Source organism: Podarcis filfolensis (genome assembly GCF_964270895.1).
Source record: "Podarcis filfolensis genome assembly, chromosome: 7".
NCBI lineage: Eukaryota > Metazoa > Chordata > Lepidosauria > Squamata > Lacertidae > Podarcis > Podarcis filfolensis.
In genome coordinates this window covers 31419964-31446524 of record NC_139603.1, presented here as the reverse complement: position 1 = coordinate 31446524, position 26561 = coordinate 31419964, and the positions used below count along the sequence as shown (strand labels likewise).

The 26561-nt window shown below is 46.9% G+C and overlaps 1 protein-coding gene across 2 annotated transcripts in view; it reads right to left on the bottom strand.

Moving 5' to 3' along the window:
- Positions 1-1189: 1189 nt before the first annotated feature.
- Positions 1190-26561, bottom strand: part of LOC310767073 (NXPE family member 3-like) — a 71458-nt gene continuing 46086 nt past the window's right edge. The window contains exons 2-6 of one of the 2 annotated variants that reach the window (XM_083623917.1): positions 12233-12344; positions 3323-4047; positions 2514-2587; positions 2208-2420; positions 1190-1838 (exon numbers count right to left, since the gene is read on the bottom strand). In XM_083623917.1, coding sequence (XP_083480043.1) covers positions 1303-1838; positions 2208-2420; positions 2514-2587; positions 3323-4047; positions 12233-12344 — 1660 coding nt within the window. In that variant the 3' untranslated portion in view covers positions 1190-1302. The remainder of the gene's footprint in view (positions 1839-2207; positions 2421-2513; positions 2588-3322; positions 4048-12232; positions 12345-26561) is intronic. The other variant, XM_083623918.1, reaches the window with a different exon arrangement.

The window sequence follows — 26561 nt, the reverse complement described above, 5'->3', positions numbered from 1 at the left end:
TTTGGTAGAACATTCATCTTAACTGCCGATATCCTATCTCAAAGGAAGAGGTGAAGTTTGCTCCAAATTTTTCTTAATTTCATTCCATGATTTTGTATATTCTTGATACAAGTCTATGCATTTAGCAGATAACCAAATTCCTAGGTATTTTACTTTGTTCTTGATCTCTAGATCCGTGCTATCTTATAAATCTTTCTTCTCCTCTAAGCTCATGTTCTTAACCAACAAATTAGTTTTTTTATAGTTTGATCTAAATCCTGCTTGTTTGCCAAGTTCATTGATTAATTGTTTTGCTGTGAGGATACTCTCTTTGGGGTTTCAGTTATTACTATCAGATCATCTGCATATGCTCTTACCTTATATGTTTTTTCTCCTAGTTTAATTCCTCTTATTTTTTCTTCTTCTCTTAATTTTTCCATTAAGATTTCTAGCACCATAATGGACAACAGGGGTGACAAGGGGCAGCCTTGCCTTGTACCTTTTCTAAGCTCTGTATTTTCTGTGGTAATGCCGTTAATCATCAATATTGCTTTTTAGTTTGTATAGACCCACTAATTTTATCATCAGGCCAGTGTTGTTTTGTAGTTCAATTTTGTCTTGTTCCCTCATATTCAAGGTTAGATTACTGCAATGCATTATATGTAGGGCTGCCTTTGAAGATGGTTCGGAAACTTCAGCTGGTGCAGAATTCAGCAGTCAGGTTGCTCACCGGAGCAAGACAGTCTGAGCACCAGTCCAACTGCATTGGCTACGATTAGTTTCCGGGCCCAATTCAAAGTGCTGCTTCTGAGTACACATAGAAGGGATTGTGCTGTGTGTGATTTCCTTGTTCTTCCGGAGTTGACTCTTCCGGAGTTGTGGTCAGCAGTACCACACCTTGTATGTTCCCATCTAACACCCACTGCAACTTGGTTGCTGAGAAGTTGCTCTCGCCACCAACCTCCCCCCTGAACATGTCAAGGTGCTCTCTGGAGGGCCTTCTCGGTAGTGGCGCCTGCCCTGTGGAACACCCTCCCAGCAGACGTCAAGGCAATAAACAACTACTTTACTTTTAAAAGACAACTGAAGGCGGCCCTGTTTAGGGAAGTTTTTAATGTCTGATGCTGTATAGTTTTTAATATTCAGTTGGAAGCCGCCCAGAGTGGCTGGGTATAAATAAATAAATAATAATAATAATAATAATAATAATAATAATAATAATAATAATTATTATTATTATTATTATTATTATTATTATCCCTCATCATTGTGGAATTTTCCATGTGCTCTATTTCTGCTGTACCAAGACTGCTCCATTCTGAGTCACTTCCCTGGACAGACATAGGAGAGGAAGGCGTTGACCTCATTCTGGACAATGACCTTGCCAGGATGGATGTTATCAGGCAGGTAGTGGCAGGAGGTCATGGCCCAGGCATCAACAATGGCCACTTTCATGCCTGCAAACATGGCACGAAGGATGTTGTCCAGCTGCAGGGAGAGCCAGTCACTGCCATAGACAGACTTGTATCCTGTGTTGGCTGACTTGATGACAACGGTGGTCTGGGGGCTGCGGGCCAGGAGCTGAGCCACAGCCTGCCGAATGCTGTGCACCCGCCGCACATATACATCAACTGGGAAGGTGGTGAAATGGGCCCAGAGCGTGAAAACTACCACCATGTCCGGGCCCCCACCAAGTGCATCCAGCTCATTGGCCAAGTAGTGCATGTCAGCCATCTTGGACTTCGCAGTGCGCAGCGGAATGCCGTGGGCACGCCACCTCAGCACAAGGCCCTGTGCTGGCTCCACAGCCAGCAGTGGGCCAGACTGATAGGTCACGTGAAGGTCTATGCGCTTGACTGCTACACAGAGAAAGAGAAAGACAGAGTGTGTGAGAGACTCAAGAGTTAGAGTCCCAAATGGACAGCTCCACACTCCAGTCATCCATCAAAGGTTCTCATGTGCTCTGATCCATGATTTGCATACCCTTACACATGTGTAACAGGGAGGGAGTAGCTTCCCTCACTGTTCTCCTACCCCAAACATTCCTTCTTAGTTCTCTGCCAAAGCCAACCACCCCAGCCAACACAATTCTTACCACTTCCCACACCAAACTCTGTTTCCTTCATTCTGGTTCTGAAGCTCAACCATCCCTTTCTTATACATTTATCCCCACACCAGGACACCTGCCCCCAAAACAATGCCCTTTCCACATCCAGACAGTGACTTACATGGAATGAAGGCCAGCAGGAATTCCCACCACTGGCGTAGTGTGGAGTCTCCAATCATATGGACTATCTTGCCTCGCAAGCAGCTGAGTGCCAAGTCAGAAGTAGGGAAGGTCCGGCTAGAACATCCCAAGGAAACCCACACATCCTTGTAGTAGAAACCTGAAGGGTTGGTGAGGGCAAGGCCTGGATGGCATGGGAGCGGTGGGGAGGTGGCTACAGGAACACAGGCAAGGGATGGTCACAAGTGCCATTCTCAAAAATATAAACACAGAGCCAACTGACTTCCCACTTTCTATTTCCACTCACCAACAGTCAGCTGGTGGCTAGGCAGCGCTTGGATGATGGGCACACTCCCTGGAATAGTCCGGTCTGTCGCAGCTCTGTGTGAACAGAGAGGAATGAAGAACAGGGCAACTTGAGCTGCATCACTGCTGAAGTGTGAGTTTCTTCTTTGAAGCTCATCACTTCGAGGGAGACCAGGAGGTGTTATAGCACATCTGAGCAATCCTACAGTGGGTTGTGTTGCTTACTGGTCACGCTAGCACACCTTCTACAGGCAATCTCTCAATCTGTGTTTAATTTGATTTAATTCAGTTCTGGTGCTATTGCTTTTCTCAATGTGCTGGATTGAGGCCCAAAGTCCCCAGACAATAATTTCCACAAATGTGATGTGGATTATGGTGGTGTTTAAGGACTTCTGTTGGGGCAAGATTTGATTTTGGTGCTGCGTTATTTTTGCTCTTTTTGTAATTACTTTGTATTCTGCTGTTAGACCCTATTATGCATTAGAAGAGGGTTGTTTAATGTCATGGAATATTATTCAATGAAATGGTTTCATGAACATCACTTACATTTGGTTACATTTTGCACTAAGGAGTGCCAGCATGCGAATGATAGTGATGTATGTCTTCCTGGGAATGCTAGGAATTGTAGTTTAGCAACAGCTGGAATACCAAAGGTTCCCTACATGGTGTGAAAGCTACTTCTAGAATATGTACTTCCAGGAAGGCCCTAGAAAATATCCCATGGTTCCCATAAGAAATCCTGGAAATGCATCGCTATCACCATGCCATAAGCTTACCTTCCCCATTCCCAGCCATCTCCAAAGCACTCACCCACTAAGGAAGACTTTCTCTGCTGAGGTGAGCACATTTTTGTAGATCCCAGTAGAGTGGTACACAAGGTCATTGCAGGAGTGATGCTGGGGTCTGGCACAAAACCAGTGCTCCCCAGTGCCAGGATCCACGTACTGGCAGGTTGGGCCTGAGACTGGATGCACGTTGCATTCAGTCACTTCTTCTTTGCTCCCTTGGCCTGGGTCCACAAAGTAGCCCCAGAAGGCGACTGTGGAGGGATGGGAGTCACGGATGCGCCGAAGGAGGGCCACAGTCTCACTGGAGTGGATGAGACGCACAGACACCTGCGCCGCACCTGCCCACAGAAGCGGGAAAGTCAGTGTGTAGGTGCCATTCTTGTGGTCCTCCACTGTCCCTGCCACACTCGCCTTCAGCTCTGGGGAATGCAATTTGGCCCTCAAGAAGTCTCCGCCGTAGTGCTTTGGCTGCCCACTCTGGTCCCGGGCTTCCAGCGACACCAGGAGCATGTTACCCACTGTGTAGTTGCTCTGGGACTGCAAGAGCCGGTAGTGGCTCTTCTCAGCACTGGTGGAGGAAGCAAAGGCTACAGCATCCTCAGCTGGAGCTGGCCAATGGAGCAGCTGGAGCAGTGCCTGCAGTTCTGGAGACTCTGTTAAAGGAGTTGGGCCTGGCTTGGCACGCACAGGGGATGGAGGCACAAGTTTGTCTCTGAAGTCGTCAAAGGATAGGAATCGGTAGATCATCTGGGGAGTCAGAATAACACAAAAAAGAAATGGGTGAGGCTTTATGGGGGAAAATACAAGGACTATGGCCACATTTGCGCCTGTGGGAGCCAACTCCACAGAGCCGAGGTCCCTTCAGCCCCCCCAATAAAATATTTGAGAGAGCCAGGACCCCACAATGTTGATGGACATTACCATTCAAATAGTGTGTGTGACACATCTTGTGATCAATTATTTTTGGTGGGGCTTACTTGGCCCCCATTCCAATATTTTATTCTGCCCGGCACCCAGTCTACGCCATATATTTAAAGCATACCCAAAAAAGAATATTGCGGGCTTTAGCAATAAGTCTACAACTCTTCAGCAGGTTAGGAGCCTGGTAGCAATGCTGCTGGGAAAGCTCAATTTCTATAGGGGAAGGGACTTCAGAAGACCACCCAGTCCAGCCACTTGCCCAAAGAAATGACCTCACACACCTCAGACCATAGGACTGGGCGCCCACAAAGTCAGTCAAAAAAGCCAGCAGGTGACAGTGCCACAGCCCCCGAGAGAGAAGCAGTTCAGCTCCACCCTCTGCAGCCAACGAGCAAGGCACCCTTTTCCAGAAGGTGGGGCTCAGACACAGAGGCACTAGCCCCTCCCCATGGAAAAGGGCACCTCACTGGCTGCAGATAGGAGGAGGAAGAAGAGTTGTTGCCGGACGTGCAACGTCACATGCACACCCACAATCGAGAGGGCACCCCTGTCTCAGGCAGGATCTGAAGCCAGGAACAGTGTTGCAGGAATTTCCTTCAGAAATTTTTGAACTGGGGGTGGGGGCTTCTGGAGGCGGCGCCAACGGCAATGGCGGTCTCCTTCTAATCTGGAGGGAGAAGCTCTGCGGAAAGTGGGTCTGTCCGCTACGGCGAAGCGGAGACCCTTTTGGAAATCACAGGCAGGAGAAGCCTGTGAACGTGGGACTCGGCAGGCACCCTTAGCGCCCCCTGAATTGGCGAAGGAACCCCGCAAGGGGCTCCGGAGCGTAACGGGAGGCGCGGTGCTGAGAGTCAATTGCTCCTTCCGTGGGGTGAAGCCGCACAGCTGTTGCCGGAGAGCGCTGACCTTTTTCCTGTGACAATTCGGCTGCTAAACAACTACCCGTGAGTAGGTGAAGCTTAAGAAATTGGGACTAAAGGAAGAAAAAAGGGATTAATTTGGCACTGAAGCGGGAAGGCGTAAACAGGAAGTCCGCCTTCTGTTTCTGTACACAGATCAAAGCAAAGACGCTTCGAAGCTAAGACCTGGAGAGCGGTCTTTTAAAGCTCTAAATCCGAACGTCAAAGCGAAAGAACTCCCCCCCCCAGGTTAGTGGAGGGGGGGGAGAGGGAAAAGTGACTTCTGGGAAAAATAGAGACAATTATTTAATTATTTAACTCCTGGGAACGGACTGCCAGGTTCATTAGAACTGTTGCATTGAGAGTCGCACTATTTAGAGACATTGTAACTTTTTAATGGTTAACTCTGCAAAGGAGATACTTGTTGAAGGTCTTCTCTGGACTTGAAACTGTTGCTTGTTTTTTTTTTTTTTTTTGAGGGGACTTAAGAAAGTTGGAAAAGATTTTTTATTGTAACTTTAATGACTGCTACAGTGTCCCCCTAGAGGAACATTGAAGCTGTACACCCAGCTGGGGGATTTTTCCACTCTGGACTTTGGGGATTTTCCACGGCAAGATTTGACCGTGGGACCGACCTTGATTCATAGACAAAAGTGTGATGACGGATAGGACAACAAGATCGGGCAAGGCCAGAGTGCAGCAGCCCAGTATAGTTTCCCAGCAACGCAGATCATCTGTTTCCGGCCCTCCTGTGACACAGGGGGAAGTTTTTGCACAAGCTGAGTCAAAAGGAATGGCTTCAGAAGGGGATTTTACTTCTGTGTTAAATAAAATTTTTGAAAAATTGGAAGGCCTAAGCAAACAAGTTACAGAACAATCAACTAAAATAGATAATCTGGGACAGAAGGTGAACTCCAATACAGAATCTATTGAAAAATTGCTGGAAGAATCTGCGTCTAATCGAAAAATAGCTGAGGAAACAAAAGAAAAAGCAGTGGCTGTAGAGGAAGAAATAAAACCTATGCGCAAACAGATTGGGGATCATCAGTCACTTCTGTCTATGATTGAACTGAGGGAGAAACAGACCAATCTGAGGATCAGGGCAGTACCGGAACTTGAAAAAGATAACCTAAGTGACTATCTTACGCAGGAATTTGGAAAATTTTGGAATTTGGAGCTGGAGAAAGACTTTAAGATAGTAAGTGCGTTCAGACTTGGAAGAGGAGGGAGAAAAAACAGGGTGAGAGACTGTTTGGTTACCCTCCGAACGAAAGAAGAGAGATATAAAATACTGAGTGTGCACTTCCAGAAGACTTTGGAGATTAACGACTCGAGAGTGGAGATTTTTAAAGATATACCGAAACATCTATTGGATCTTAGAACCAACTACGGAGATCTGGTGGCCCTACTGAGAAGAAACAGAATTGTTTTTAGGTGGGAATTCCCCCAGGGACTATCTTTTACCTTTAAAGGGAAAAAGTTCAAAATAAGATCAGTGGAAGATAAGGGAAAATTTTTGAGAGACCACAAAGAAGACCTGCAAAAAGAAGTACTAGAAGAGCTAAGAGCTTTAAGATCAGGAGTACTAGACATAGCACCACCACCTTTGGGACTGGACAAACAAAAAAAAGTGATACCACCGGCAGAACAAGAAGAACTTTTGGGAGCAGTTGGAGGAAAATAGAATAACCACATCATGTCTCTGCAATTATTAAGTTGGAATATTCATGGATTTAACTCCCCGGAGAAGAGGAAGAAAGTCTTTCATTTATTGAAAAAGGAACAATTGGACTTAATTTGTTTACAGGAAACTCATGTGATAAGGCTTCACAGGAAAGTACTGATTAATAAAAGATTGGGTCAAGAGTTTATTTCATCGGACAAGGTTAAAAAGAGAGGAGTTGTTATTTATGCCAAAGAGAGCCTATCACCGGAATTTGTTTTTAAAGATGAACAAGGAAGATTTGTGGCAATTGAGATTCAATGACAAGGAGAAAAAATTTTGATTGTAGGAGTTTATGCACCAAATGAGGGGAAATCTGAATTCTTCAGGAAATTGCATGAGACATTGCTTGACTACATGGACTATAACATTATTTTGATGGGAGATATGAATGGAGTGGTATCTACAAATATGGATAAGTCGCAGAGACAGGTTGTAACTAAAGATGGCAGACTACCAAAAACCTTTTTTGAACTGACTGACAATATGGACTTGATTGACATTTGGAGAACCAAGAACCCCCTTGGAAGAGAGGGAACATTCTTCTCTGAAGCCAACATGACATGGACAAGAATTGGCTAAATATGGATAACTAGAGGACTGGCACCTAAGACTCGAAAAGTGGAAATTTGCCCAAAAACTTGCTCCGACCATAATGCGGTGAAGATGGAGATGAAACTAACACCAATCGGTTCCTTCAGATGGAGGATGAATGACACCTTATTTAGAGATCAAGAGGTTACCAAGAAGGCCCAAAAAATCTTGAGAGATTATTTTGAGATAAATTTGAATACCACGGTTGAGAAAAGAGTAATCTGGGACGCAAGCAAAGCGGTCATGAGAGGGTTTCTGATTCAACAGAACGCAATAAAGAAGAGAATTCAAAATGAGAAAAAAGGTAAAATCTTGGAAAAAATAAAAGAAGGAGAGAAGAAATTAAGAGCGAAACCAAAGTCGCAAGAGATTCTGAGAGAAATAAAGCTATATCAAGTACAATACATGAAAATGATAAATCAGGAAGTAGAATGGAAAATTAAGCAGATGAGACAAAAGACATTTGAATCGGCTAATAAATGCGGGAAACTGCTAGCCTGGCAGATGAAAAAAAGACAAAAATTAAACACCATTACAAATTTGGATGTGGAAGGAAAGAACATACAGAATCCATTGGAGATTATAAAGTGCTTCCAGAGATATTTTAAACTATACACACAAGGGCCACAGAAAGAGACTGATTTAGACCAATTTTTAAGAACAAATGGATTACAAAAAATCTCTCAAGAAAATAAGATAATGCTGAATCACAAAATTACAGAACAGGAGGTTGAAGGTGTCATCCAGAACATGCAGTTGGGTAAATCTCCAGGGCCGGGTGGTCTTACCTCCAAATACTATAGATCTCTGAAAGACTGGTTAATTCAGCCACTAAAGGAGGTCTGTAATGAAATTCTGGAGGGGGAAAAGGCACCAGAGTCGTGGAAGGAAGCTTACATTACACTTATACCGAAAAATGAGTCTGAAAAGACACAACTTAAGAACTACCGCCCCATATCCCTGCTTAATGTGGATTACAAAATTTTTGCTGATATCTTGGCTAATAGATTAAAAAAGGTATTAGTTGAAGAGATACATAAAGATCAAGCCGGCTTTCTCCCAGGTAGACATTTGTCTGACAATACGAGGAATATAATTAACATTTTGGAGAAGCTGCAAGTGAACATCAATACCAAAGCAGTTTTAATTATTATAGATGTGGAAAAAGCTTTTGATAATATTTCTTGGAATTTTATGAAGAAAAATCTTCAGGGAATGGGGGTGGGCCAAGGGTTTGAAAATGGTATAAGTGCAATTTACTCAGAACAAAAGGCTAAGTTAATAGTTAATAATGTGATGACAGAAGAATTTAAGATAGAGAAAGGGACACGACAAGGCTGCCCAATTTCCCCATTGCTTTTTATTTCGGTTCTGGAGGTTTTGCTGAATATGATTAGAAGGGACCGTCTGATTAAAGGTATTCAGGTCGGAGCCAAACAATATAAATTGAAAGCTTTTGCAGATGACCTAGTTTTGACGTTACAGGAGCCAGAATCTAGTACGAAAAGAGTATTAGAATTGATTCAAGAATTTGGTCATGTGGCAGGATTTCAGCTGAACAAGTCAAAAACTAAAGTGCTTGAGAAAAACTTAACACCGATTGAGAAAGAGAGGTTTCAGAAGGAGACTGGTTTAACATTAGTTAAGAAAGTAAAATATTTGGGGGTTAATATGACTGCTAAGAACTTAAACTTATTTAAAGATAACTATGAGAAATGTTGGATAGAAGTGAAAAAAGACTTGGAAATAAGGTCAAATTTGAAGCTTTCCTTGTTGGGTCGAATTGCAGCTATAAAGATGAATGTATTGCCAAAAATGTTATTTCTGTTTCAATCATTGCAAATATTGGACAAGATGGACTGTTTCAAGAAGTGGCAGAGAGACATTTCCAGATTTGTCTGGCAGGGCAAGAAGCCTAGAATAAAATTTAAAATATTAACTGACGCAAAGGACAGAGGTGGATTTGCCCTGCCAGACCTTAAACTTTACTATGAATCAGCAGCATTCTGCTGGTTGAAAGACTGGCTGCTTCTTGAGAACACAGACATTTTAGACCTAGAAGGATTTAACAACGTTTTTGGTTGGCATGCATATTTGTGGTACGACAAGGTTAAAGCACATAAAGCATTTAAAAACCATATTGTCAGGAAAGCATTGTTCAATGTCTGGATAAGATACAAAGATTTACTGGAAAATAAAACCCCAAGGTGGTTGTCACCAATGGAAGCGAAGGCTCAGAAAAAGCTCAATATGGAGGCCAAATGGCCGAAATATTGGGAAATATTGGAACAAGAAGGAGACAAATTGAAATTGCAGAGTTTTGAGAAATTAAAAGATAAAGTGCGAGACTGGCTTCATTATTATCAAATAAGGGAGGCTTACAATCTGGACAAGAAAATTGGCTTCCAGGTGGAAAAATCAAAATTGGAAACAGAACTGTTAGATCCCAAAACTAAGATACTTTCAAGAATGTATAACTTGCTGTTAAAATGGAATACGCAGGATGAAACGGTTAAATCTGCTATGATCAAATGGGCACAAGATATTGGTCACAACATTATGTTTGCTGACTGGGAACAGTTGTGGACCACCGGTATGAAATTTACGGCATGTAATGCCTTAAGAGAGAATATTATGAAAATGATATACAGGTGGTACATGACACCAGTCAAGCTTGCAAAAATCTATCATTTGCCCGATAATAAATGTTGGAAATGTAAAGAAAATGAAAGTACATTCTTTCACCTTTGGTGGACGTGCCCAAAGATTAAGGCTTTCTGGGAGATGATCTATAATGAAATGAAAAAGGTATTTTAATATACCTTCCTGAAGAAACCAGAGGCCTTTCTCCTGGGCATAGTCGGCCAATTGGTGCCAAAGAAGGATAGAACTTTCTTTATGTATGCAACAACAGCAGCAAGAATACTTATTGCAAAGTATTGGAAGACACAAGAGTTACCCACCCTGGAAGAGTGGCAGATGAAGGTGACGGATTATATGGAATTGGCGGAAATGACTGGCAGAATCCGAGACCTGGGAGAAGAGCTGGTGGAAGAAGACTGGAAGAAATTTAAAGACTATCTTCAGAAATACTGTAAAATTAATGAATGTTAAAATGATGTTGGATTGAAAATAAGTGGCATTAGCAACAAAGTTAATAAGAATATGCAAAAATGAATTGATAATGGATGGAAATATAGAGTTATAATATGTTAAGATACAGAGTTAAGATAAACGAAAGAGGGTAAGGATTTGCTGATTTGATTATTTAAATGGGAATACAAAAAGGGGAGGTGTGAGGAGGCCAAGGAAATAAGCTAATGAGTTCAAAGTTACAAAAAACGGATTTGTTTTTAATTCTTTTTTTTTTAGCTATTTGTCTTTTGTCTTTTGTATTTTTATGCTTCTTTTTTCTTTTTCATGTATTTTCTATGTTCTCTTTTTTGTATCTTTTTCTTTTTATATGACCTTTTTTTATTTTGTAAACTTATGTTTTTGTAAAACTTCAATAAATATCTTTTTTAAAAAAAACAGAAATTTTTGAACTGGGAAGTCCCCCTACTGTATGCCAATTTGGGTAATTTGCATCAGAAAGTGTTTCACTTTCACAGGCAGGGGTGGGGGTGGAAATCTAATGCCTTGGAGAGTCATCTAATTTAGCATGTTTCTGTTCTATGTAGTAAAGAAAACTAAAAAGTCTGCATCTGCCAAGCGTGCCTAATACTGTATTAATTAATTACAATATCATAGTAATATCATAGGCCTCCACTCATAGTTACTAATGAAAGTATGAAATGGGGACAGGGATGACAATATATCAAAGCATTAGAATAGTTTTAGTATGGGAAAAGATCCACTTCATATTTCTAGACAGGACACCCTTCTGTGTGGTGACAATTTGCCAGCAAAACATTTGCCACAGCCACCAGCATGAATGTGTAATAGACAGTCCCTGGAGAGGTTGTGGTTGTGGGGCTGGATGGGATTCCTGCTTTCTTTGGGAAAACCTTTATGATTTTGTTTGTGGTTTTTATATTGTAATTTTGTTTTGTGAACTGCCCTGAGATCTATGGATGAGGGACGGTATACAAATTTTAATGATGATGATGATGATAAGTTATCTACAAGTCATACAGGGTGTTTTTCTAAGTTCCAAAGCAGTGAACAGGAATGGAGAGTCCCTCATGCGATAGCCCAGTTGATAAAGCATGAGTCTCTTAAGGTCAGGGCTGTGTGTCTGAGTCCCAGATTGGATGCAAGATTCCTGCACTGCAGGGGTTGGGGTTGCATTATCCTTGTTGTCCCTCCCAACTCTACAATTCTATGGTTCTATGTTCCCGGCTCTTGTTGAGACTTTCAAGAAGGGACCCCAATTGCACATATGACCCACACCAGAAGGCAAGAAATGGCTAATGGACAATGAGGGGCAGGCCCCACAACTGTAGCGCCCAACTATTGGCTCACCCTGTCGGAGCACTGCAAACATCTCAGCCCGACCATTGCTCTTCACCTGCATGCCCTTCACTCACTTACACACACATCTAATAATAAATTCCATTTCTCCTAAACACACACACACTTCATAGGGGAGAATGGGCACAGGAAAAATACTATGATTGGTCACAAGCATGGAGCTGCACAAAAATAACCCTCCTGAAAAACATTTCCTCTCAAATTTATTATCTAGAATTCTAAACTCTCATGTTCGATTTCTTTCTTTATTTTTTTTAAAAGAGAATCTTTGGAGAACACTTTACTCACAGAGGTAGATTTATAAATGACCCCGTGAACTCACCCCCGCTGTGAATATTAGTCCAAGACAGAGAAGTGGAGCTGGTCTGAGACCACAAGGAGCCATCACCATCTGCCCCACCTGCCTTTCCTTTCTCCTTCCTGTATGATTTTCCCTGTTGATCAAGATAACAAAAGATACATGGTATTAGCAAAATTGGACTTTCACCTAGAAAGTAAGCACACCTATGAGGCAAAGTACACAACAGCAGGGCAGCAGAGGAAGTCAGTGGATTATGTCTCCTTGAGGCACATCTATTGAGGCTCTGCGGGCCCATGAAGTGAATCTGTTGCAGCAAGATTACTCAAAGGGCTCATAAGGACTCAGAACATCTCCTTCCTGTCAAAAAATTCACTAAGAACGGGAGATGGGGTCAGCTCAAGAGACTTTGCTACCTGAAGTGAACAAGAAAATGTGCTGCGGCCCCCACCCCCCGGGGGCAAGAATTGTGGTTTGTTAAGAGGGCTGGGTTAGAGGATGGTTAGGGAGTAGCCTCAGGAACCAAATGCAGCCCTCCCAGCCTCTCTATCACGGCTCAGGCTGTGGGAAATTGCAGCCAAACATAACTATGCATGAGTGCTAGTTGGTGCATGAAGGGGTTAAGACAATAGAGCTAGATTCCTAGGCTCAGGTAGGTCACGTCCCCTCTCCTCTGATGAGGAAGGAAGTGAAGCTTTTTATTCCTGTTCCCTCTCTTTTTGTGCACCCTGTAACTGACCAAGGAGGATATGTCAAAGCAAGCTGCAAATTTATAGCATGCGTTTGAAGTGATCTTTCTGTATCTTCTATTCAAGAGTATTCTGCCTGTGTTCTCCTTGCTGCTGCTTAGATAAATGTATGAATGGGACCTTTGGAACATTTTGTAAGTGAATTGTTTTAAACTTACTTAACAGTGTGTTGTCTGTTTATTGCAAGAGGGGTAGAAAGAGATGAGCACTGGTGGTAAGAACTCTAGAGTGTTAGTGAAGAGTTTTGAAAAAAAGAAAAATAAATCTATAGTTCAATGTACCTTGAAAAAAGATGGAACCAAAGTCTTTTCTCCTGAGTCCCACATTGGGCAACAGGTTCCTGCATTGCAGAAGTTTGGACTATATGTCCCTCATGTTCCCTTCCAACTCTACAATTTTATGATCCTATTATCAACTTCTTCCTTATATGGTATGGCTTTTTAATTATCTTTAACATGGTGCATCTTTACCTTAAAACTTGATACTAAAATTTGGACCATATCAAAAACCTTTTAAAGACTATTCAAGGGTAGAATCATTCTGTCCAATCTCCCTCATCAGTCAAGACTACGAAATGTTTACCTTTATATTTGTCAATAGAATCAAACACTTCCTCCATAAATTAGTTGCCCTAGATCAAACTGATTTTGTTCCCTGCAGAAATATCATAGATCCAATTCTAATATCATTAAGTGTTATAGAATTCTGTAGGGATTCGGCATCCCCTCTTACAATCATGGCCTTAGTATTTTGAAGGCCTTTGATTGTTTGGAGTGGGATTACCTGTACTTGTTGGTCCTATTGAAAATGCTGCAATTTTGCCCTAAATTTGGGAAAGGGGGGGGGGGGAAGAAGCTATGGCTACGATCAGGATCAGGATCAATAATTTAGATTTAACATCTGTGTTTGGTTGGGAATAAAACAAGGCTGCCCTTTGTCCACTTTTATTTTGGTGTTAGAAACTTTAGCAATTTGAGAGGCTCCAGATATTATTGGAGTAGGAATAAAGAAGCAACTGTATAGGCTCTCACTAAATGCCGATGACATGCTAATCATGACACCTGAGCCAATGATAACCTCAAGGGGCGGAGTCCATGAGCTTTATAGCTTTGGTATAGACTTGGGCTCACAGCTTAATTTTTACAAATCCAAAGCCATGACTCTTAAAGTGGTATAAGAGAATTTTAAATGCATGGTGTGGATGTGATCTATATCTCTCATGACCTAGCACTTCTCCATACAGTGGTACCTCGGGTTACAGACTCTTCAGGTTATAGTCTCCGCTAACCCAGAAATAGTACCTCGGGTTAAGAACTTTGCTTCAGGATGAGAACAGAAATTGTGTGGTGGCAGCGGGAGGCCCCATTAGCTAAAGTGGTACCTCAGGTTAAGAACAGTTCCAGGTTAAGAATGTACCTCCAGAATGAATTAAGTCCTTAACCCGAGGTACCACTGTATGTGTTTTGCGGCAGATAAAAAAGCCTCAGTTGGATGTGCAGGTCACACAGATGGCTGCACCTGGGAGAGACCCCAGTCCCAAGATTTGCTTTGAGTTGTTTTGCCTCTTCCCTCTTTATGCAGGTTGCAAACCTGGATGGAAGATACTGGCAGATTCCCTGTAACCTGTTGGTGCTGTATTTGCTGGGTTGGCTATGTGGATGCTTTTGCTCACAATGAGATGCAATGCCCACTGCATGGTGGGCTGAGAAGGAAGATATAGCTATAATTGATATTACTTGCTTTCTGTTTATGGTGATTTATATCCACCCACAGAGTGGCCTTTTTAAAATAGCACTGGCAGCTAAGACAACAGCAGATAAAAGTTTTGAATAGTGCAGCAGGTTATTTGTACAGGTCTAATAACATTTTACTCTGAATTTTATTTAATAACCTCCAGGCTTTATAAGTTAGGCTTTGTGGTGTGTTCTAAAGGCTAATGGCAAAGCCCAATAAAAATGATTAGAGTAAAAATTTAATTGTTCAGAACTGACAGATTGAAGCTGCAGATTAAGGAGGATCAGGGCCTCACACCCACACCCATGCCAACCTATTATTCTGGCTTCCATCCAAGCAACTCCAGCAGCCTCAGGGAGGTTCAAACAAAAGCTACTGAAGAGTGGCAAATGGTTTAGGTATTTGTTTAAGGCATGATGTGTGTGGAATGGCAGTCAAATGAAAATCATCTGATCAACTAGGTGTAACACAGGGGAAAAAAGAATAGAGCTGGGCTGCTGGTCAAGAAGGTTGTGCAGATAGCTCCACAATTATTTTCTCCCAGGTTTTGTGGGCTATTAAAACAAAAATCAGGGACACGGGTGGCACTATGGTCTAAACCACAGAGCCTAGGGCTTGCTGATCAGAAGTTGGCGGTTTGAATCCCCACAATGGGGTGAGCTCCAGTTGCTCGGTCCCTGCTCCTGCCAACCTAGCAGTTCGAAAGCACGTCAAGTGCAAGTAGATAAATAGGTACCGCTCCAGTGGGAAGGTAAACAGCGTTTCCGTGTGCTGCTCTGGTTCGCCAGAAGTGGCTTAGTCATGCTGGCGACATGACCTGGAAGCTGTCTACGGACAAACGCCGGCTCCCTTGGCCTACAGAGCGAGATGAGCTCCCCAACCCCAGAGTCGTCCGTGACTGGACCTAAGGTCAGGGGTACCTTTACCTTTTAAAACCAAAATCGGACTGGGTGAGGAAGGGCTGGGTCCAGACTTCAGAGGGCCCCCAGCATTGTGCCATCCATCGCCCATCAACACACGTACACCCAATGCACCTTCTCCTGTGAGAAAAAAATCAGCCCGGAGAGGATAATCTGAGCTGGGGGGAAATGAGTGGAGAGCAAAGAATTAAGCAGCCTACCTCACCTCACCTCACCTCACCCCACCCCACCACGCCTCCCTTTGTTCTTAACTGCATCTTATCTAAGTCATTTGGGTTTAGCAAGCTTGGGGAAGGAAGGTTTACAGAACACCTCACTTTGCTGATTCATTGTCCAAAACCCACAGGGCAATAGAAAAGGAGGCTCCCAGCCACAGCCTCGCCAAAGACAGAGCAATGAGGCTGAAGAATTGTAGACAGACAGGTAAAGCCAAGGCTTCCACACTGAAATATACTCAGAGTCGCCAAGTGATTTCATGCTCTTTATTCAGCTCATAGTGGTGAGGAGGAATGAATGAAAATCCCCTCAAAGTATCTGCTTTATATACATTATTTACACAATGGGCTGCACATGATTGGCTAATTCCGGAATTCTACTGTAAGCCAATCAGGTTGTGGATTCACTTCTATCTGGAGCATGATTGGGTGGTTCCTGCTAACCAATCATACTGCTGCATTGTTCTAGGACCAATCAGACTGCTGCCTTTTGGATCCTATTGTTCTAGGACCAATCAGACTGCTGCAGTTTGGATCCTATTCAACTCAGTACATAACACCCCTCCCCTCTAAGTTCCAGTCCTGCCCGGGAGGTTGCATTCATAGTCCTCAAGGTACGCCGGCGGCCTACGTGTGCGTTGCGGCCTGGGGTGTTCCCTGGTCCGGGGTTCAGGTTCTGGCTCGTGTTCCAAGGATGCTGGCTGTGATGGGGCTGTATGGTCTGGCGCAACCGGCTCGCTCAGTCGTGGTTCTGGTTCCGGTGTCCTTTCGGCCTCATGGGTCCTCTCTGTATTTACTGATTCTGCCTCTCCTGCTTGCCCCTCCTGCTCTATGGGCCTCACTGCCCCACTGTTCCCTTGGGACTCCTCTGACCTGTCCTCCTCCTCCTGGTTTTCTCCCGGGAATCGTCGCCGTATCTGGTCGCAGTGGCGGCGCCAGCATTGCCCCCCATCTGTTAGCACCTCGTACGACACGGGGCCAGTGACCCTGGTGACTGTGGCGGGTACCCATGCAGGGCCTGCCCCAAAATTCTTTGCGTACACTGGGTCCTGGGCCTCGAAGGTCCGGGGGTTCCTGCCTTCCCCCACTACTACCTCATCCTGAGCTCTATCAGGGTGAAGGCGGTCCAATCTGATTGCAAGGCGCCGACCCATTAGTAGTTCAGCGGGGCTCCGGCCAGTCGTTAAGCTGGGGGTGCTGTGCTGTGCTAGAAGGAATGTGGCAAGGCGGTACTCCCAATCCCCTTGCGTCATGCGGCGAAGGGTGTCCTTGGTGGTCTGCACCATGCGTTCTGCTTGGCCATTGGTGGCAGGGTGGAATGGCGCTGAACGGATGTGGCGGATGGCGTTCTGCGCTGTGAAGGTTTGGAATTCCCCTGACGTAAATGCAGTCCCGTTGTCTGAGACGAGAGTGTCAGGGAGCCCGTGGGTTGCAAACAGCCTGCGTAGTACCCGGATGGCTGCGGACGTAGAAGTGGACGGTACCAGTGCGACTTCCAGCCATTTGGTGTAGGAGTCCACCACTATGAAGAATGTTTTCCCCTGAAAGGGGCCAGCAAAGTCCACATGCAGGCGTGACCATGGTGCTCGGGCGGACTCCCAGGACTGGACTGGGGCCCTTGGGGGATCTGGGCAGGATTCTTGGCAGGCCTGGCAGTGTTTGACCCAGGCCTCTATCTCTCCGTCGATCCCCGGCCACCACACATAACTCCTGGCAAGGGCCTTCATTCTTACTACCCCTGGGTGTGTCTCGTGTAGGGCTGTGAGGACCCTTTTGCGGAGGGGCTGGGGAACAACGACCCTGCTTCCCCATAACAGGCACCCCTTGTGGGCCGACAGTTCATGTTTGCGGGTTGTGTAGCCGGCGAATTCTGGCCCGGGGCTGCTGCTGGGCCATCCCCTCCACACCCAGTCCAGGACCCGGGAGATGACCCTATCTTTCTTGGAATGGTGTGCAACTTCTTGTGCCTAAATGGGGCGCTCAGGAAGCAGTTCCAGGCTCATAACCTCTTGTGCAGGTGCTGGGTCGGGGCCTGTTTCCGGTAGTGGTAGCCTGCTGAGGGCGTCCGCATGGCCCATCGCCTTCCCAGGGCGGTGAATCAGTGCATACTGGTAGCTGGCAAGGAAAATTGACCACCTGAGGACACGAGGAGACAGCACTTGGGGGGTCTGCTTTTCGGGGGCAAACAAGCCAAGCAACGGCTTGTGGTCAGTCACCATGGTGAAGGGCCGCCCGTACAAGAAATCATGGAATTTTTTTACTCCCTTCACTATTGCCAGACCCTCCTTGTCGATTTGCGAGTAGTTCCGCTCGGTTTCGTTGAGTGTCTGGGAAAAGTATGCCGCCGGTACCTCTCTTCCATCCGGGAGTTGGTGTCCCAGGACAGCGCCAATGCCATAGGGTGAGGCGTCGCATGCTAGCACCACCGGCAGCCTCTCGTCGAAGTGTGCCAAGACCGAGTTTGAGACAAGCAAGTCCTTGACTGCCTGGAATGCGGCCTCCTGGCGCTGGCCCCACACCCAAGGGGCCCGCTTGTCCAGGAGTCTGTGTAGGGGCTCCGCTACTGCCGCCTTGTGGGGAAGGAAGGAATGGTAAAAGTTCAATAGTCCCAAGAAGGCCTGAAGTTCAGTCTTGTTCTTGGGCGCTGGGGCATCACAAATGGCCCGTACCTTGTCCCCAGTCGGGTGGACCCCTTCTGCGTCCACCATAAATCCCAGAAAGTCCACCTGAGGCACTCCTAGTAGACATTTTTCCCGCTTCACCTTGAGACCTGCCGTCTGGAAACGGTGCAGAACGGTGCGGAGGCGGTCCTCAAACTCCTCGGGTGTGGGCCCGGCAATCAACACATCATCGAAGAAGGGGGTGACACCAGGAATCCCTTTAAGGAGAGAGTCCATTAGATTCTGGAATATGCCTGGTGCCACGCTGACACCGAATTGCAGCCGCTTTACCCTGAACGCTCCTCTGTGCGTCACAATCGTCTGTGCCTCTGCTGTGGCCTCATCTACTGGCAGCTGTTGATATGCTTGGGCCAGGTCCAGCTTGCCAAAAATTTTCGACCCAGCCAGGGTAGCAAGGACATGGCTGACCACTGGCACTGGGTATGCATGGGCCGTGAGGGCTTTGTTTATGGTACATTTGTAGTCTGCGCAGATGCGGACCGAACCATTAGGCTTGACGGGTGTGACGATTGGGGTTTCCCAGGGGGCATTAGGCACCGGCTCCAGCACTCCTTGCTCCACGAGTCGGTCCAATTCCTCGTCTATATGGGGTTTCAGGGCGAACGGGACCCGGCGGGCCTTGAGCCTGACCGGTCGTACTGCGGGGTCAAGCTGTAGAGCAATGGGGGGCCCGTATACTGTCCCAATTTCCCATCGAAAACCCCTGGAAATTCCTTGCATATGGCATCCACGTCCACTTGTAAGGTAGTGTGGTTCACCCCGGTGACGGCTAGCCCCAGTGGTCCAAACCATGCCAATCCCAGTAAGCTAATGTAGGGGCCCTTGACCACAAGCAAGTCCAGTTGCCGCGTCCGCCCTCGGTACTGCACCCTGAAGGTCCCCACCCCCATTGTGGGGACCTTACGTTTCTGGAAGTCCCGGAGGGTGAATGGGGCCGGCCTGAGCTTGGGACCCCCAGTAGGACACAGTTTCCTTAAGGTCCTTGCCGAGATTATGGATAGAGTTGAACCCGTGTCAAGCTCCATGCGGCATGGGGCCCCCTCTATCTGTACCTCTACATAAATTTTCTCTACGTTGGGGTGGGGCAACTGGTATACCTGGAAGTCCGTGAGCTCCGTTGAGTTGCCTTGGTGCGTTGGGCCCCGGGACCTGGGGCTCTTGGATTGGTCATCTGATGCCTGGCGTCGGGTGGGCCGAGCCCGACACACCCGGGCGATGTGTCCCAATTTTCTGCACTGCCTGCACTCTGCGTTGCAGAAACGGCAGGTCCTCCTCTCATGACTTTCTCCACAGCTTGTGCAGTTCCCTCCTTCTCGTCGAGGCAGCTGTGGTATGTGGGCTGCTTGAGTGCGCTGCTGTGCTCGGTGCACCTCCTCCCTGTTGGATCCTGAGTCGTCGGTGAGGTCTTCGTGGTGGACCCTCGGTTGGGACGGCTGGCTCGGCCGTGCCTCTTGCGTCGACCTCTCGGCAGCTTCCGTTGCCAGGGCCTCCTCCAGAGCGACCTGGAACGTTAGGTCCTTCTTAGCATAGAGGCGTCGTTGCAGCTTCTCATCCTTTAGGCCACCGACGAGGCGGTCCCGAAGCATGTTCTCCAGCTCTGAGAAGTTGCAGAACCGGGCGGCTTGGCGGAGAGAGGTCACAATCCCAGTTATGGTTTCCCCAGGGGCTTGCCGCTTTGCGTAGAAGGCATTTCGACGAGCCACCACTGAGGGCTGTGGCGAAAAGTGCCCCTTCAGCTGTTCCATTATTGTTTTGTATGGAACAGTAGCAACGTCTTCAGGCGCAAGGAGAGCCCGGGCGATTTCAAATGTCTCCTCTCCGCAGACGCTGAAGAATATTGCCCTCTTCTTGGCGTCTTCTTCATCGGTGACCCCTTTGGCTTCTAGGAGGAAGGTGAAACGGGAGGCGTACGCTTCCCAGTCTCCAGATGCTGGGTTGAACGGCGAGAAGCTGCTGTTGGTTGCCATTCTGAGTTCCTTGTGTCCCGGAGCTGAAGCCTGGATACACGGTGCGAGGCAGCGGTGCGGCAGGTGGCGGTGCTGCAGTGCTGTGTGTGGCAGTCAGCTCAGCGGGATCCCACCTTCGTCGCCAGTGAAATATACTCAGAGTCGCCAAGTGATTTCATGCTCTTTATTCAGCTCATAGTGGTGAGGAGGAATGAATGAAAATCCCCTCAAAGTATCTGCTTTATATACATTATTTACACAATGGGCTGCACATGATTGGCTAATTCCGGAATTCTACTGTAAGCCAATCAGGTTGTGGATTCACTTCTATCTGGAGCATGATTGGGTGGTTCCTGCTAACCAATCATACTGCTGCATTGTTCTAGGACCAATCAGACTGCTGCCTTTTGGATCCTATTGTTCTAGGACCAATCAGACTGCTGCAGTTTGGATCCTATTCAACTCAGTACATAACACACACCCTGCTCTTGGGGGAGTTGGACTCATGAATATTCAAGGGTATTGCAGGGGGACTATGCTGAGGCAGCTATGAAATAAGTTCTGTGATTAGCAGCAGGCATGGAACTGCACAAAAAAGAACCCTCTTGAAAGAACCCAACATTTCCCTTCAAAATTTATTATAAATTATGAAATATCAGTTCTTTCTTTCTTTCTTTTTTCAAAGAGGATCAATAGAGAGCACATGAATTCATTGAGGCAGATTTATAACTGACTTCCTGGACTCACCCTTGCTGTGAATATTAGTCCAAGACAGAGAAGAGGAGCTGGTCTGAGACCCCAAGAAGCCTTTGGCATCTGTCTCATCTGTCTTTGCTTCCTTCCTCTTGTATGACAGGTACTTCAAGTCAACCCATCTGTGAGGCAAAACACACAAGAGCAGGGCAGGGGAGGAAGTCAGTGAACTAAGCCTCCTGGAGGCACAGCTACTGAGGCTCATCTGGGACATTAAGTGAATCTGCTGCAGCCAGGCTACTCACAGGGCTCATAACATGGGCGTAGCCAGGATTTTTGTTGGCGGGGCAGGCTTTTGCTAGGAGGGCCAGAACCTCAGATTTGTATTGATTTAGGGGGGGCAGCTTCCCCCCTTGGCTATGCCCATGGCTTATATGGACTGAGAATCTCCCCTTCATGCCAAAACAAGGGGACAGGATCAGCCCAAGACACTTTGCTGCCTGAGGTGAACCACAAAATGCCCGGCCAGGAATTGCCATTTGTTAAAGGGGGTGGTTTAGAGCAGTGTTTCTCAACCTTTTTCCATGGCCCCTTCCGACTTTGTTTCATTCTTGTGTCCCACCCCCCATCCTACCAGTAGAAAGGTAGCTATTTAAATGTTTTGTTTGTAAACAGAACATGTTTTATTTATAACTTATAATTTATACAAAATACAATTACATAACAATTTATACTTTAAGTATTTCTTGATCAATGTGACCCTTGTGCTTGATGACCAGAAACAAGTTTTTTAAAATACAGTGGTACCTCAGTTAAGTACTTAATTCGTTCCAGAGGTCCATTCGGTCCAAACTGAAACTGTTCTTAACCTGAAGCACAACTTTAGCTAATGGGACCTCCCGCCGCTGCTGTGCCGCCGCACGATTTCTGTTCTCATCCTGAAGCACTATTTCTGGGTTAGCGGAGTCTGTAACCCGAAGCATATGTAACCTGAAGCGTATGTGTCAGAGGGAGAAGAATCAGACTGGGAGGCCCACCCCGCGGGAAGAAATCAGAGCGGGTGGGAAGTGGGTTTTGAATCTTCAGAGGAGGGCGATAGCTCCTTCAGGGGATTCCCTGCATCGTCGGCCGAGGAAAGGGACGAGGTTGGATCAGAAGGTCGGGCCGGGGATGGAGGGGGTCCTGGGGGGGAGGTTGATGTCAGGGAACTGCCATCGGAGCTAGAGGCGGAGGGAAGCCTCCAGAGGGATGCCAGAGAGGGTCCCAGTAGGGAGAGAGGCAGCCCATCTGCTGGGGAAGGAAATCAGCGTAACACCAGTGGAGAAGGGGGGCAGATGGGGGAATCGGAGAGGAGGCTCCAGGACTCTTCACCAGAGACTAGCGGGGAGAGCACGACCACGCCGCTGCCCACGCCCTCCCTGCGCAGAAGACTTCGCAGGGAGGGTAGGAGGAGACTTGGCGTCAAAGAACTTCTTTGCTGGAAGAGGTTCAAGAAACGCCCACTGACGGATTCTGCCAGCGACTGAGACAGTCACAAAGTGAAGGGCTGTCCAGACAGAAAGGATTCAACCAGGTAACCTAGCCAGGAGTGGCGGCAATTTACGCACGAGCAACCCCTAGAACCATTAAAGTATGTAACCCGAGGTACCACTGTATCCGGTTCTGTTGCTGTCCATTGTGTTAACACGATTCCGCGTTAGGCTGTGTAACTCTTGCATGCAGCAACATACCTCCTTTCAGAGTAATGCTTGCACAAAGAAACAGCACCCCCTCACACTAATGCTGCTGCAGCCACGCACCTTGGCTGTGACATACGAGATGCAGACATCTTGGTGCGTGCAGCGGTGGGGTGCGGAAATTGGAGGGAGAAGCGGAAGCGACATTGCCGCAGAGTGTGCATGGCAATCCATCCACTGGGAAGCTTGGTCATTTCTCTGTTTTCTATTTTCTTCACTTTTCTGTTTTCTCTTCTCAGCCACTTCTCTGTTTTCTTCACTTCTCACTTCCTTCTGTGGTCCCTAGTCTTGTGCTGTGACCCCCCATTTATGCAATTTTCACCCGTGGCCCCTCCTTGGAATATCCTGGGGGGGTGGGCAGGGGACCATATGGTCCCCGGTTGGGAAACAATGGGTTAAAGCACTGATAGGAAATATCAGTCTCAGGGACCACATGCAGCCCTCCCAGCCTGTTGGGACTCAGACCACCCCTCTCCAGTTCTGCTTTGATGGACTGAAATGTTTCTTTGGATGAAGAGAATGTACTGTGGTGGTGAGAGAGTGCTCACCTCAGCCCCCTTCCCTGCCCCCACAAAACATGCCACCTCTTTCAATTCAGCAGTCTGTTCCCTCTCTTGCCTCTGCATCATGGCTTAGTTTTTGGAGACAGAAGCTGCTTTTTTGCAAAGCTAGGAGCCTGCCTGTCAGGAGGCAGCTATTACTAGTCTCCAGTAGTACTGTATTCTCATAATGTACATTCTAAATGGTTTTTGTTCCAAGTTTATTGTTACAATCCACCATGGCAAAGTGAACAAATTAAGTATGAGCTCAAAAGCAAAATAATGAACAAATAATATTTATTATTTCAATTCCATTTTCTATGTAAAACACTCAATACACAAATAACAACATTAGAATCATGGCCACATTAAAAAAATAAAAGCTAGATAATCAAATGCTTTTGTGTTCAACAGAAGGCACTTTCAAATTGTAGGCAAATTATTTACATTTCACACTCTGAGATACTTTGCTTTGGTGTATGTGTGCTTGAATGCTGTGCCTGTACGTGCCTGTATGTGTACACACGTATACTCTGTAGTGTTGACACAACAAAATTTAGCACACTTCATCTGTAGTGAGCAATTACTGCATGTTATGGATGCAAACCTGAAATCTCCCCTACATTCATGTTCCCTAGTCAGTACTAACAAAGTCAGGTGAGTAGCCACCAGGGCTTTCCTTTTACGTTCAAACACAGTACTTATTGGAGGGTGGAAGAACAAATCTCTGGAGCAGTTTCAGGCTGCAGTCCTATAGCCCTCTAACCTGGAGGAAAGTCCAACTGAACTTGACCAGACATGCTTCTGATTACACATAGAAACAATTGAAGCATACCTAGGTTCTCTTGAACTCTTGGCAAGGAGCTGTATCAGTGCATCCAAAGAGAGACCATGGACCGGAAACTCAAAAAGCTTATTTTCACCTCCTACCAGAAGTGGCCTGTGAAGTGTGAAGATAGAAGGGTGGGCTCCTAGGTATTCTGTACTGTTGGCAGGGGTCAACCTAAGCATCCCCTAAGTATGCCCTTGGGTGTGTGTGATTTCTCTGTTTTGCCAGAGTTGACTTCCTGTCACTGCCCCCATTCAGTGCTCACTGCAGCTGCCCCCGCCCCCCACTGGAGAAGCTGCTCTAGCCACCCGCTTGCACATGCTAAGGTGGCTGCCTAGCAGCAGTGACAGCATTGTAAGGGACCAGGCAGACAAGTGGCCACTGAGTTCCCTGAACAATTACAGCACCACAGTCAGCTAAGCATGTTTGCAAGTGTGAGGGGGAAGCTGGCAGTTTCCCCACACCCTTGTGCTCATGCATTGGCAGGCTTACCTGGTGGTGATTCATTACAGAGCTGGTCTGCTCCCACTAGGGAAACCAGCTTGCAAGGGGGAGGCTGTCCAAACCCTTTGTGTAACTGAGCTTCCCTGGCAGAGGCAGCTGTTGGGCTCTCCAGTCCATTACAGTGCTGCTGCCCCCAGCAGCGAAGCATATGCCCACGCTGCCCAGGGCGGGTGCACTCCCGAGGGGGGAGGGGCACAGAGGGTGCCCTCCCAGGCATGGGATAGCTGCTCAGGTGCACAGAGCAGCATGCGCGCCCTTCAGCCAGTTGCGGAGTGAGCCGTCGATGGTGGACATTTGGTGCACCGCGACTCCCAAGCCTCCCCCAGCTGTCAAAATGAAGGGGGAAGGGGGGAATGACCCCAGCAAAGCAGTGCAGCTCCCTCCCTTCCCCAACGTTCTGGGGTAGGCTTGGGAGTCGCGGTCGGGCGGCGCGCCAAATGTCACCCCCCACAGCGAAGACACCTAGGATGGTCCCCCACCACCACACACCCTTCCTCCACCCCTGGCTGCCACACAAGCCTTCTCACATAAGAACACAGTTTGGGCTGGGCCTCCTTCCCATCAACAGTGAAGGTTTCAAGTGCAAATGTGGTCCAGTGGAGGGACACTGCTGTCCAGGGACACCCAGCCCCGTAGATTCATCTCAGAGAATGATGGACCTATTTCATCTCACCTTAAGCAGCAGCCCTTTTTCTGCAGGAAGAAGCCCCAGATGATCACATCCTATTATTCCGTGCTGTAAAATTCCCACCCACCCAAAACAGGTATCGGCAAGTTCTTCCATAAGAAAGCCATCATCTTCCTCTATATCTTCGGAGAGACAGAAAGGTCTGCGGGATTTGAAGAATTACAAAAGGGTGTCCCATCCTCATTGGAAATTCTCTGGAGATCCCCTCTTCCCCTTCCAGTGTGGTGTAGTGGTTAGGAGTGGTAATCACGTAATCTGGGGAACCGGGTTCGCGTCTCCGCTCAGAGCCAGTGTGGTGTAGTGGTTAGGAGTGGTAATCACGTAATCTGGGGAACCGGGTTCGCGTCTCCGCTCCTCCACATGCAGCTGCTGGGTGACCTTGGGCCAGTCACACTTCTTTGAAGTCTCTCAGCCCCACTCACCTCACAGAGTGTTTGTTGTGGGGGAGGAAGGGAAAGGAGATTGTTAGCCGCTTTGAGACTCCTGAAGGGGAGTGAAAGGCGGGATATCAAATCCAAACTCTTCTTCTTCTTCTTCTTCTTCTTCTTCTTCTTCTTCCTTCCATGTGCTCTGCAGAAATAGAGTGCCAAGTCTGCTCCATTCTGAGTCACTTTCCCGGGCAGACATAGGAGAGGAAGGAGTTGACCTCATTCTGCACAACAACCTTGCCAGGATGAATATTTTCAGGCAGGTAGTGGCAGGAGGTCATGGCCCAGGCATCAACAATGGCCACTCTCATGCCTGCAAACATGGCACGAAGGATGTTGTCTAGCTGCAGGGAGAGCCAGTCACTGCCATAGACAGTGTATCCTGTGTTGGCTGACTTGATGACAATGGTGGTCTGGGGGCTGCGGGCCAGGAGCTGAGCCACAGCCTGCCGAATGCTGTGTACCCGCCGCACATATACATGCACGGGGAAGGTGATGAAATGGACCCCCAGCGTGAAGACCACCACCATATCAGGGCCCCCACCAAGTGCATTCAGTTCATTGGCCAAGTAGTGTATGTCAGCCATCTTGGACTTCCCAGTGCGCAGTGGAACGCCATGGGAACGCCACCTCAGCACAAGGCCCTGTGCTGGCTCCACGGCCAGCAGCGGGCCAGACTTATAGGTCACAT